A 12,500-nucleotide genomic window follows, 5' to 3' on the forward strand; every position below is an offset into this window, starting at 1 on the left:
AGAGGAGCCTCAGGTCTGGGCTTCAGTATTGTGGGTGGAATGGGCAGTCCCCATGGTGACCTGCCCATATATGTGAAAACCATCTTTCCCAAGGTGAGGTGGGAGCATACTGCACCTGCTCTCTCTGAACCTAACCCTAGCCTGTCTGCCCCATCCTGTTCCTCACATCTACTGTACTCACATCAGAGAGGCTATCAGCTATTACAGAAACCACTAGTACTGCCATTTAAACCATAAATATGTGGTATGGTATCCTCACTAGAAAATAAGTATCATTTTATTTTTCCTTTAACATAAATATAGAAATATCCAGATAACACATACTATATATACAAATTCTACTGACTAGAATTGAAAGAATGGCTCTAAACACTTGATGGACATGGCGTGGGCTGTTGTGATGGCTGTCCACAGGGTGCTGCAGTGGAGGATGGACGTCTGAAGCACGGCGATCAGATCCTGGCTGTGAATGGGCTGAGCCTGGTGGGAGTGACGCATACAGAAGCTGTGGAGATCCTGAAGAGGAGCCGAGGCCACGTGGTCCTCACCGTGCTCTCATAGACGTGTGGCGCCTTCTGATGATGTCACACATACACACCAGTGACAGTGTGATGCTGTGATGACAATCCACATTTAACTGTGTAACCGCATTACTGTGTAATTAACTTCTTGATAATGTTTAACATACACAAACTAAAACTTCTTTCAGGAGAAAGATAGTTTGGAGTTCTAGCCATGGGTGATGTACCATCCCTTTAGTAAGTGGCTTTAGGAGATTCATTTCATTGTCTTGCTGTATTTGCAAACACAGACACACCATGAGACAGAACTGTGAATCCTGTCCTGCCAATATCCCCTTAATGACTACTTTCAGCCATGACTAAGCTACCTAATTGACTGGTTCATGACTGACATTCTCTCATTATTCCATTGTACCTGTTGGGCTATCCAGCCTTCTTCTCAGCGTGTGCCGCGTATCCCTGGGCACCAAATTAAGAGATTTATTTTGTTAGTCTGTTTCTGGGGACAAAACTCTGAGGCTGATCCGAATCTCTTGTTCTGCCACATTTTCCTGAATTGATCAGATTATAATAGATGTGTTCTTTAGTCATATTGTAGTAATACTGTAGATACAGCACCCTTCATTATCTTCATGAATTCAGTTTTAGTTATGTGACAGTGTACCATACTAATCCCATTATCACAGGAATTGTTTGTTTGGTTGGTTGTTTTATAAAATGGTCTATGCGTCTCCTGATCAGCAGAATCATTCATATCTTAACTGAATTAATTCTATTTAACCATATGCATTTAATGGTGCCTCATTGCACAGATATGTACACAAAGACATAATATTATTAATAATTTCAGATGTTAAATAGATGGACTGTAAATAGTCTGATCGCTGTAACTTGGCCCAATGCTTCACTCTAGTGGTTACTAATATATGACAACACAGTCAGATAGTAGATCAAGTATCTACTGTACAACCCCTGGCAGAAATGATAGAATCACGGTCTTGAATGAAGATGTTCATTCAAATGTTCTATCTTTTAGAAAAAAATACAGATGTGCCTCAAAAATACTTTTCTGTAACAGATTGCTTGTCTTACTGTTATATACCCTGCAAAAGTGCCTAAATGTTTTGATCTGCAACAGGTCTTTATCAGGGTATGATCAAGATCTGTTTAAATAAGTGTCAAATTGGTCATTATCTCGTGAACCTAACACCAAGTAAGGACAGTTAAGGACAACAACCAGTTTTAACAGGGATGGGTCTTTCCCATCTAAATGAGACAAAGCTCTAACCCTAAGCAGCTAATGACTAAGAGCATAGAGAACTGAAATCCTCATTTGTACACATTACTCAACTCTACTCAACTCCTCTTTACAAGTACAGTAAGCATTCCAATAGGACAAACCAGAACTCTCACCTATATATGCTCATAGTCCTAGATTTATTTTTAGGGATTTTTTTAATCCGAATTAAAAAAGCGAATTAATGGAGGAAATGTGCGTAGGAGAGTATGTTAATGGATTAAGCCGTTACAAAAGCAGTTTAAACACTATTGCAAAGCCCTATTATGAGTTCCTATTTACCCCTAGTCATTTAGCCCAATTCAATAACCTTATAATACATACAGTTGTGCATACATTTCCCATTTAGATGGAAATATTAGTGGGGATCAGTCATATTTAGTGAGTCGTATAATGGTTAACTTCATCAGATTATTTATTATAAAAAATAAAGCAGTTCAAAGGGTGCACAGAGATAGGAAAAACGGCAAAGTCAATGGCGCACTCTAGTGGCAGACAGACTGAAAAAGACATGACAAAAAGTAGGATAAAACAAGAAAAACATATTCTGGTGGAGGCTATGTAGCCTCCTACATCAGTCTTGAAATCTACATATATATATATACACACACACAATCTAAAACTTTGCTTATTAATATTTACTCATCCCATTTCTGTGGATGGCATATTGCACGTTTGTGCATGGAGGAGGGGGCCGACTTCAGCCTGACATCATATTTAGCTCTCTAACAAGTCGTTCAGCAGTTGGTCTTTGGTTTAGATTAGCACTCCAGCACCTGACCAGGAGAGCTTTACACATCCGTCCAAATCGAGAGTCCCTAAATCTTTCCCCATTAACTGGTGGCCGTAATTCATAAGCCACAACAGCGTAAAGGATGCACTGGCGATCACCTTGATAGGGCATTTCCCTGGCGAGGAGCTGCCACAGCGTGATACCGAAGGCGTAAACATCAGCCTTCAAGGTGACCTCTTCACCTTTCAACAGTTCAGGCGCCCGGTGAGTGTAGGTACCACCCATGTAGTTTGTGAGAGGACTTAGTTCTCCAGAGCACTCAAGCTTCAGTGAGCAACCGAAGTCAGCGAGTTTGCACACGTCGGCATCGGAGACAATTATGTTGGCAGGCTTCACGTCAAGGTGTACCACATTGTGCGCATGCAAGTATTCAAGACCTCGAGCTATGTCGGTTGAATAGGTCATGCACCTGCTCTCTACTAGTGGCTCTGCACTCCCGTAGATAACATGTTGCAGATTCCTGGTTCCAGCTAGTTCCATTATTATGGTGCCAATGTTATCAGCGTTCTCCGGATCAGCTGGAATGGATGTAGTGGCTGCAATGACTCGGACAAGGTTTTTGTGGCGCAGGTGTGCGGCATTCAGTTCCGCCCAAAAACTCTGCCTGGATGCCAGTTTGTTCTTAGAATATCTCTTCACCTTTTTCACGGCGACGGTTTCCCCAAAGTACATACCTTTGTAAACTGAGCCAAACCCACCAGTCCCGAGTGGCTCTAAACAGTGCAGTTCGTTCCAGTGAATTACAGACGACCATAGTCTGCTGGCAACTTTACTGCGGAATGTGTGTGCTGGGACTGCTAACGTGGATCCACCGGCATACTTGATCAGTGGGCTGCTGCATGCTCCTAGCTCCACCGATGGCCGAAAGTCTTTAGGCAGTAACCGTGTAACTGGGATTGGAGATGGCATGGTTGACAAAACCGCTCACCTGTGTTACCTGCTCATTTGTGAACAGTCCCCTGTCACGATCACGTGACTTCATACGTATGTGTACTCATTTCCTCCAATGACATCATCCCGTGTAATTTCGTGTCTCTGATGGTCACATCTTTCACAATAGATTACCTAGACTCGTGCGTAAAAGCAGGGTAGCCAAGTTTGGGTGTTTGGCTGAAGTGAGATTTTGTGAAGTCATAGTGCGTGTGCGTTAAAATTTTCCCTAAACCTAATTAAAAAAATGTCTGTTCCCTGACTCTTTTGCTATGTATAATCCCTGATTTAGGCCTATGTAAAAAAAACTAATAGAATGGAAAAGTTTCTTCAAAATGTACAATTAATTTATTGATTACATTTGAAAACAAGACCAGTGTTTTTACCCTGTGGCATGGAAGGATTATGAGCCACTGCGCCCCTGGGCACAGACATGAAAAGGGCCGCCCTGCCCACCTGAAAAAGGTAGTAGCTCAGCAATTCTAGGGGGCATGCGGGGTAGAAAAAAAAAAAAAAAAAAAAAAAAAAAAAAACCTTAAATGATGACTTCTGACGAGTTTTGTGGAAAGAAATGGACAGATTGAGACTTACAAATATGAATGTGTGTATGAGTGTACGTATGTATCAGGGATGGAAATAAGATATTTTTTTCCACCTACCATTGTGGCTGGGGGATTCCAAAATCTACCAGCCACTCAACATTTTTACCAGCCACTAGAGATACAGTATGAACATTTGATGAAAAATCATGACCAAAATGATCACGGCTATTGGTATTATTGATATGATTAAAATGTGCTGACTTTTTTTCTAAACCTATGCCATTTGGGCAGCCGTGGCCCACTGGTTAGCACTCTGGACTTGTAACCGGAGGGTTGCCGGTTCGAGCCCCGACCAGTGGGCCGCGGCTGAAGTGCCCTTGAGCAAGACACCTAACCCCTCACTGCTCCCCGAGCGCCGCCATTGTAGCAGGCAGCTCACTGCGCCGGGATTAGTGTGTGCTTAACCTCACTGTGTGCTGTTTGTGTTTCACTAATTCACCGATTGGGTTAAATGCAGAGACCAAATTTCCCTCACGGGATCAAAAAAGTATATATACTTATATATATCAATGTTGGACAGAACTCATAATTGGCCTGCCCTTCATGCCCAGTAGCAACAAAACTAAAGGACAACAGAACAGCTAGTGTAGGGGCGGTGGTAGTGTAGTGGTTAAGGAGCTGGGCTAGCGTGCAGTAGCCGGAAACTTGTCGGTTCAATTCCCGGCTTCCACCGTTGTGCCCTTGAGAAAGGCACTTAACCCCAAGTTGCTCAGGGGACAATGTGATCCCTTGTAATATAGCTGACATATGTAAGTCACTTTGGTCAAGAAGTGTCCGCTAAATGTAATGTAATGTAATAAAAGTGGTGTGGCTCCTTTAAGACACAATCCGTGTGAGTTCTGGAGCCATCTAACTCTATACTAGCCTATATCATCTAATTTTAATATTATATCTAGGCTATATTTAACATTTATTTTTTTCTATTTGGCCTGTTATGAAATCATGCATTGCCCAATTTAAGCACACTTTTTTAAGACACTTAAATACATGCATGCTTAGCATTTTGTGAAAATAAAAATTATGGCTACATAGACAAACTCTTAGCCATGAGCTGTATATCCTCTGATTTTAATATTTACAGATATATAGGTATTTAAGCACAGCTCAGTTTTAAGACACTTAAAGCCCAAAGTTGGAGACCATATACAAATGTGCTACCATTTCAAAACCGATTACGGCTTATTGTACAGGGGATTGCATTACACCTTTGTGTTCGGTAAGCTCTGCTGTTTATTCTGGTTTACGGTTTGTCATGTAGTTGAACGAAAAGTTTGTGAGATAGCCAGGCTATTCCACCCTATATGAATTGAGATGAGCGCAGAGCTGTAGAGTAGCCTAATAGCCTATGATTATTTCTTGAAAGTTAATTTTCTCGCGAACCGTTTATCACAGCAAATAGCGGCTATAGCACCGTATAAAAGTTATTAATACAGACCTCTCAAGTCTCACGCATTGAGCGTGAGAGACACGCATTTCAATGACTTCACACGCTCACACGCCACACATGGCATTTCTCACTCCGAAAAATGATTAACTTGCCCGCACAGAAATTTCTAAGGGCTATATTTTACAAACGTGTCACACAACGTTGCTATCTATGCGCTCATTCAGTTCAGAGAGCTGCTGTTCAGTTACTAACCTATCGGCCAATCAGAAAATAGGATTTCTCAACCAATCAGGAAATAGTTTTGTTTTGATGCGGGTCCGCAACGTGGAGACTGGTCCGCGGAGTCGTGGAGTGAAATTAGGCCCGGTGCTTCGCCAGATAATTTGCTGCGCAGTTGATCAAGATACCGCGGACCGACAAAAAAAGAAAACAAACGTTTCTGCTATCGATGTCATTAAACATGGAGCCATACAATAAAGTGGTGGTAGGCTATGAGCGTTCATTCAATGCAGGCGTCTGCGCGAGAGAAACTGAAACTAATATCGATAACGTTGGTAAAGCTCCGCTTCAACCTGTTGAATGCTATTTAATTGTTTAACGACACTTAATAGAACAACGTTGATTTTTGGAACTTCCACAGAAACAGAGCAGAGACTGTATAATACACTGTATAGCACTGAGTATTGTATAGTCAAATTTGAATATAACGTGGCCAAAAGCTAGCCTTCTTTCTATCTGTTAAAGATCAACAGATCAGTGATTTACGCCTATCTGCTCGCCAAAAAAGCTGGTATTGTGTTTCCTGAATCCTTACATTCAGGCATTCAAATTAAACTTCATTAAAAAACATGTATTTTTTACTCCATTTCCTACCAATGTATGATGCTTGCATGAGGGAAACATCCCAAAACAATAGCACCCATATAATTCTTGCTGTTTTGAGAAGTATTTCTTTTCTTATGCAAGCATCATGCAACCATGCAAAAGCAATGAAACTAATTATATCTTACATTAGTAAAGCAGTCCTCTGATGTGCATGTCACAAAACATTTAAGTGAAAGTGCATGTATTACATATGTGTGTAACAGCGTAATAATGATTGTGATAATGATAATGACAATTTGACTTGGAGGGAGTGGGGTTGGCCCGGGTACGTGTAGATGAGCCCTATGACCCCAAAGTCTGCCATGACTGGGCCTCAGGTCAAAGAAGTTTGAGAAATGCTGGTCTACATAACCTGCATCAGATTGAGGTTTGCAGTGATGCGCCTGAAGGCACAGGTTGAGGACCCAGTCAGTTACGTCACAATATGCACATTTGTTTAAATTCATACCTATGTAATCACCATGACCAAAATTGTACTTTTTTTTTTACTTTGAATCATGAAAAAAAAAAATATTGACCTACCTACCGACCCATTTTTTTTATTTTTTTGGCTGTTACTGCAAACAATAATATTTTTAAGGATGGCCTCATGACTGTGAAAATGGCTGACATTGAACCACAGTGCTTTAAATGGGAGCCCCCAGTATCAGTCATCAAGGCATCAAAATCTGCCACAAACACTTACAACACACAACATCATTCATAAACACACACACACACGGACAGAACCACCACTGTTCAAGAGACCATTTTGGGGCTAAATGTGCTTTTTCTCATTTGGTTGTTTTCTGTTTGTTTATAGAGCAGAATGAGCCACTGCTGTTCAAAGGGCCCATTTGGGTGAAATTATTATGATAATTTATGTTATTATTATTTGTTATTATTTACTATAGGGTTCTAGAATAAATAAAACAGTGTGTTTGAAATAATGGAATTTGTGCTCTCTCATGAAGCTGGGTCGATGGGACATGGGGAGGGTGGGTCTCTGTTGATCGGGGGGAGGGGGCGTGGCGCCACGAGTAGTTCAAGCAGACGTAGGACTTTCATGTAGGGGAGAACTGGTACAATTGTAACAGCGGTACAAATGTAACAGTGTTTTATTCTCAAGATATGGTGTAGCTACGGAAACGTAAACAGACATGTGATGTGAATACATTGAGCCAATCATGTGTTGTGAAGACATCGTGCCAATCATGTGTTGTGAACTCGCCGCTGGAGCAAGATTGGTGTCGTGAAGCCTTGCTCATGCGCATTTCTGCCGAATAGGATGCCAGATGAGTGCCCAAAAAGCGTTGCAATATGGCCGCCAAGTGGAGGGACTTGCCTAAATGGACTAAAGTGACAAAAACGGCAAATTACCAAGTTCACATTAAAACTGTTGGACGTGAAAGGCCACATGGACTACAAACTAACTACAACGTGACGACAAAAGTGATGACGAGCCCCTAACTGGGCAACTCTGTTAGCAAAATCTACCCCCAAATTCCGACCTCTGACTCACACATTACGTGACGTGAATGACGCGGAATGATGATGTTTTCACTGGAAAAAAAGGTATTTCCGAAGCCCTGGAACGCTAGGTAACAGCAAGCAGCGCAACTTCCAACAGCACATCGGTATTTTGATAGTCAGCGGTACATTTGAAGGAAAATGCTTGCACGTAAGACCGAATGAAACAGAGATTCAACTAAACCTTGCTTTACTAAAACCTGTTTGTGACCAGCAGAGTATAGCCTACATGCATCTGCACTCATCTATTATTTGAAACTAACTTCACCGTGGTCTCATAGTCAACGACAAAACAGTTCTACTGTACACAGTTAATTACTTTCACTATTGACTGACAAGTGGTTACCATCAAAACATAGCCTGTGCAAATGACTGAATACAAATCCTAAGGATATTTGTCATGCAGAGGAGTTGCTGCTTACATCTCGTGACAATGCATCTTCAGCTGTGCTCTATATGCGCCTTTCCCTATAGACCGGATTTTTCTTGGTCAGTGACGTAATGATTTTTAGAGGATGTTAGATAGCGCGCAAGGTTTAATAGAAGAGGAGCGCATGGCGAAAAATCAACACTTTATTGAGTGTAAGATAAAAATAAGCTTTGCGTCGCACTCTGCGCCACCTTGCGCCAGGTGCACAGTAGAGGCCAAACTCTCGCTCTCTTCTCTCTCTCACACCCGTAGCACTTGGGGCGACTGAATGGATTCTGGGGATGGCCTGTGACACCCTGTGCTCCCCATCTGGCTCTGCCCCTGTTCTTACATCTACCACATGTCTGTGTGTGTAAACAGTGTATTTGTTGGGATCTACACTATGTAAACAAAAATATTCAGACCCATTACACCCACAAGAACTTCACTAACATTCTAAATCCATAGGTATTACTGTAATAGGGAGTTGGTCCTCTCTTTGCAGTTATTTTGCCCATTCAGTCAGTGGAGTATTTGTGATATCAGGCACTAAGTTTGGACAAGAAGGCCTTTCAAAAGAAAGACAATATCTCTACTAGCTCATCCCAAAGCTGATTAATGGCATAGAGAAACCTAAACCCATTTGTTGCTTTAACATTGTAGACAGATACCCCAATCAATGTTTCCATAACTCTAAATCTCCAGCAGATGGTGGTGTTGTAAAGCTAACGACCATGCCCAAGTTGGCATGAAACCTTGCACATGCATGAGTCAACCTTGTGGTTTGCTTCCCTCTCTATAAACGCCATCGCCACAATCCCTCTCTGCTACTTCTCACCTAAAACATCTACCTATGCAGATAACCATAAATGGCCCCAATGAGTCATTAAGAGGTCAAAAATACAAAGACACATGTGCATGAAAACAATACTGTATAACACTGACTAGGCTATATGAGTGAGGCCCAGGACAGCATCACCAATCCTTCAAATCCATCCATTTTCATACGTGTCCATCCTAAGCTAAATTCTTTTACAAATTTTGACATGATTTGATTGAATTGTCTCTTGGATAGAAGGGCATGACATGGCTGAGATTAGGGGCTTCGCCTGAGAGACTTTTAGAAAGAATCCAGGGCTTTGCAAACATGTGCAGCAGCACCTCATAGGAAGTGCATCACCAGCAGGCATAACACAGAGACTAGAGAGACGGTGAGGTAAATATCGTGTTTATTAAACAAACATCAGTATTGGGACTGACATTAGTCTGAGTACGGATGGAACACAGTCTACAGGGAGGGACAGCTTTATTTTTCTTGGTAATACGACGCGTTCCGCTTTACCGCGGCACACTGTCCACTACGGCACAGATTATCATCCAAGTCTACAATACAAATTTAGCAGCAACATGTTAACGTCAGAAACAAAAGGGATAACAAAGTAGTTTTGTTTAGAAAAAGTCACAGTATTTTGTTAAAAAGGATCATCTTAGAGGAGAACATTATTTAAAAGATTTTTACGTATTCTAAGTTTATTTTATTTCTCTCTAAACACGGCTTTTACTCTATGTAAAATACGAGGGGAAATTGAACTATACATTGAAACTCTAATATAAAGATCATCTCTGGCACAGTACAAAGTTTCAGGTGATTTGACAAAAATATACAATGCTTTCACTTCACATTTGAAGATTAAAATGTCACCAAGGTTTCTGGTAAAATACAATAGTCTCAGTGGTCAAACAACCTCTCGACTGAGAAGGACGCAAATGTTAGTCAAACTACCCAACAGGATATTATGTTTAATTCAATCATAACAGAAGGACAATATAAATTAATATATATTAAGAGATTCGAACTGCAATACATGGGGAAGATCTACTGAATAAGTACTGTAAAAGTTTTTTGATACAATAAATACATGTGAGCGATATGGTGTGCCAACAGAGACATAATAATGAAGTATGATATGAATCCAACGTAGAGTTTAGCACTGTAACCCTGGTACACCTTCCCACCTACCCTGCAATCCCCCAACACCATAGTTCCACAGTAATACTGGAGACAAGGAGCTTTACATGCTTTTTTCTCTTTGTGTGTGTGTGTTTGCAATACAAACATGTTGACAAAATGATATGGGTTTGGGAGAGACAAATGGAAGTATTGTGTGTGTGTTTGTGTGTGTGTGTGTGTGTGTGCAAGAGAGAGAGAGAAAGAGAAATTGTAACATTATGACATTGTGTGAGTCTTTAGGACAGCTGTCCATGTTTTTGAGGCTTTGGCGATTCATCATCTCCGTGGTGATGGTGTTCATCAGCCATTTTGTTTGCTGTCCTGTGTGTCAGAATGGGAAGAGTCTATCCTCTAATGTCCTTATGAAAGCCATCCATTAGAACAGAGAAGACAGTGCCGAGCTCCTGACATCGTAGCTCACTGTCTGCTACGCAAGCGTTCATGGGAACAGAAAAATGAGACCGAAAAACAGCAAACGAAAAAAGGTCACAGTTCCTAGAGGGATGGCAAATGAAGAAAAAAATAACAGTCAACTCTATTTTTTGTCTTTTTGTTTTTCTCCGCTTCATAATAAAAAATAAGTTTGTTCTGTATTTTACAATAATTCAACAACTCCACTATGGAAGCATACATTAGTCCGGCATAACAAAAAATGTACATAAAAAAAACAAAATGACACAAAAATGAAACAAAACAAAAGCAAAAGGGGGGTGTGTAACTCCAAAAGAAGAGGAGATCTGGACAAGAGGTGGTGACAGGTTTGGGGAGGGGGGGGGGGGGGGCGCAAGACAGAAGGGGGTGAGAGGTGGGTTTTGGGAGTGTGGGGGGCCCTCTCTAGGTTGGACACATCGTACAACCACACTTGACCACTTTCTCCACCTCCTGTACGAAGGAGGAGCCGTCTGTGCACTCGAAGGTGTATTTCCGCCTCTTGCTGCGGAGCGGCCCGCAGCACTGCCCCCCCACACAGCTGCCCCGGCACTCTAGCCGGGAGACCTTCTCCGTGGTCTGACACGCCGCATAGCCCTGCTGCCTCTGGTAGTGATCTCGGACCCGTTCGCCTCGACATGCCACTTCTGCAGGAAGAGACAGAGAGAGACGGAGCGAGAGAGGGAGAGAGGGATGAGGAAAGGGAGGAGGGGAGGGGGCAGGTGGTGGGGTGGGGAGCGGTCAGATGAAAAGAGTTAGAATAGAGATCGAAAAAAAAACAATGGAAGAAAAAGATGAAGGCTCTGTGCTGATTATTGTCCCTACATTCCTGCATAGCGGTTCGAGAATTACTTAATGCAGTTGTTACCAGGGCAACCAAGTGTTTAGGTGAAGAAACGTACAGAGAGGGAAGACAAAGGAGGTTATTTTAAATCTTTGAAGATAGAAAAAGAAAGAGTAATTGGCAGGTCTTGTCTTCATGGCAACATCACTCATTGTAGGATGCACGTAATACACAGTACAACTTTTAATGTAATATCTATGTCTATCTAGAGAGTGTGTTCCTTCGTTCCCCCTCTCCTTTCCCGGCCCCTGTCTCTTGTCCAGTGCAAATTCTCACCTGCTGGCCCTGAGTGTCACTCTCAGGAGGCTCAGAGGAGGCTTGGGGGCACACAGGCAAAGAGCAGCGCGCAAACGAGAGCACAGGACAGAGAGCAGCAGAGCATTAGTAGAGTTAGTGTCACAGATGACCAACCACAGCAACACAGGCCAAACACAGACCTATCCACAACGTTAGAGGCCAAGCCTGTCCAGTTAATGTCACATGCAGTGTTAAAGATAGATTGTAAGCACATCAACAACATCATTCAGTAGTCTGCGGACTCAGTATTGTAATTTAGCTTCATGTCATTATAGGGTTGCGCTAAAATGATTATGGTTCATTAAAGATACAACTTTTTTTTGTTTTGTTTTGCTGCAATATGTAATTCCAAAACTAAAACCACAGAGTGTCCCCACCAACCCAGTAGTAAAGGCACGAGTGAGGGCCACTGTCATGTACCTCTGTCGCAGCTCTCTCCAGAGTAGCCCGCGCTGCACTCGCAGTAAGGTTTGCCCAGTCCAGACACCAGGCACGTGCCGTGCTTACACTTGAGCGACTGGCACGGGCTGTACACCTCCTCCTCATCGCACAGCACACCAGCGAAGCCCGGCTGGCAGCGGCAGCT

The 12,500-nt window shown here is 42.2% G+C and overlaps 3 protein-coding genes across 16 annotated transcripts in view; 1 reads left to right on the top strand and 2 right to left on the bottom strand.

Annotated features, from left to right (window-relative positions):
- The window catches only part of si:dkey-92j12.5 (multiple PDZ domain protein), a 32,145-nt gene extending 30,835 nt beyond the window's left edge, over window positions 1–1,310 (top strand). The window contains exons 41-42 of the mRNA XM_048265299.1: window positions 1–93; window positions 415–1,310. The exon at window positions 1–93 is cut by the window's left edge and continues 31 nt beyond it. Of these exons, the coding sequence (XP_048121256.1) occupies window positions 1–93; window positions 415–561 (240 nt within the window). The 3' untranslated portion in view covers window positions 562–1,310. The remainder of the gene's footprint in view (window positions 94–414) is intronic.
- An 899-nt stretch (window positions 1,311–2,209) lies between these two features.
- mos (v-mos Moloney murine sarcoma viral oncogene homolog) lies at window positions 2,210–3,564 on the bottom strand. Its single transcript, XM_048258662.1, has one exon. It carries the CDS (start codon window positions 3,518–3,520, stop codon window positions 2,519–2,521), a length of 1,002 nt encoding a protein of 333 aa, XP_048114619.1. The 5' UTR covers window positions 3,521–3,564; the 3' UTR covers window positions 2,210–2,518.
- Window positions 3,565–9,545: 5,981 nt separating this feature from the next.
- slit2 (slit homolog 2 (Drosophila)) overlaps window positions 9,546–12,500 on the bottom strand; it is a 99,759-nt gene continuing 96,804 nt past the window's right edge. For 13 of the 14 annotated variants that reach the window (XM_048245855.1, XM_048245800.1, XM_048245864.1 and 10 more), the window contains 2 exons: window positions 12,335–12,500; window positions 9,546–11,420 (listed from right to left, as the gene is read on the bottom strand). The exon at window positions 12,335–12,500 is cut by the window's right edge and continues 43 nt beyond it. In XM_048245855.1, coding sequence (XP_048101812.1) covers window positions 11,179–11,420; window positions 12,335–12,500 — 408 coding nt within the window. In that variant the 3' untranslated portion in view covers window positions 9,546–11,178. Of the gene's footprint in view, window positions 11,421–11,893; window positions 11,935–12,334 lie in introns of all 14 variants that reach the window. The other variant, XM_048245889.1, reaches the window with a different exon arrangement.

This window comes from Alosa alosa, chromosome 1 (genome assembly GCF_017589495.1).
Source record: "Alosa alosa isolate M-15738 ecotype Scorff River chromosome 1, AALO_Geno_1.1, whole genome shotgun sequence".
In the NCBI taxonomy this organism is placed as follows: Eukaryota; Metazoa; Chordata; class Actinopteri; order Clupeiformes; family Clupeidae; genus Alosa; species Alosa alosa.

What these genes read in the sequence shown, in the direction of transcription:
- mos (XM_048258662.1), bottom strand. Translation starts at nt 3,520, where the DNA reads ATGCCATCTCCAATCCCAGTTACACGGTTACTGCCTAAAGACTTTCGG.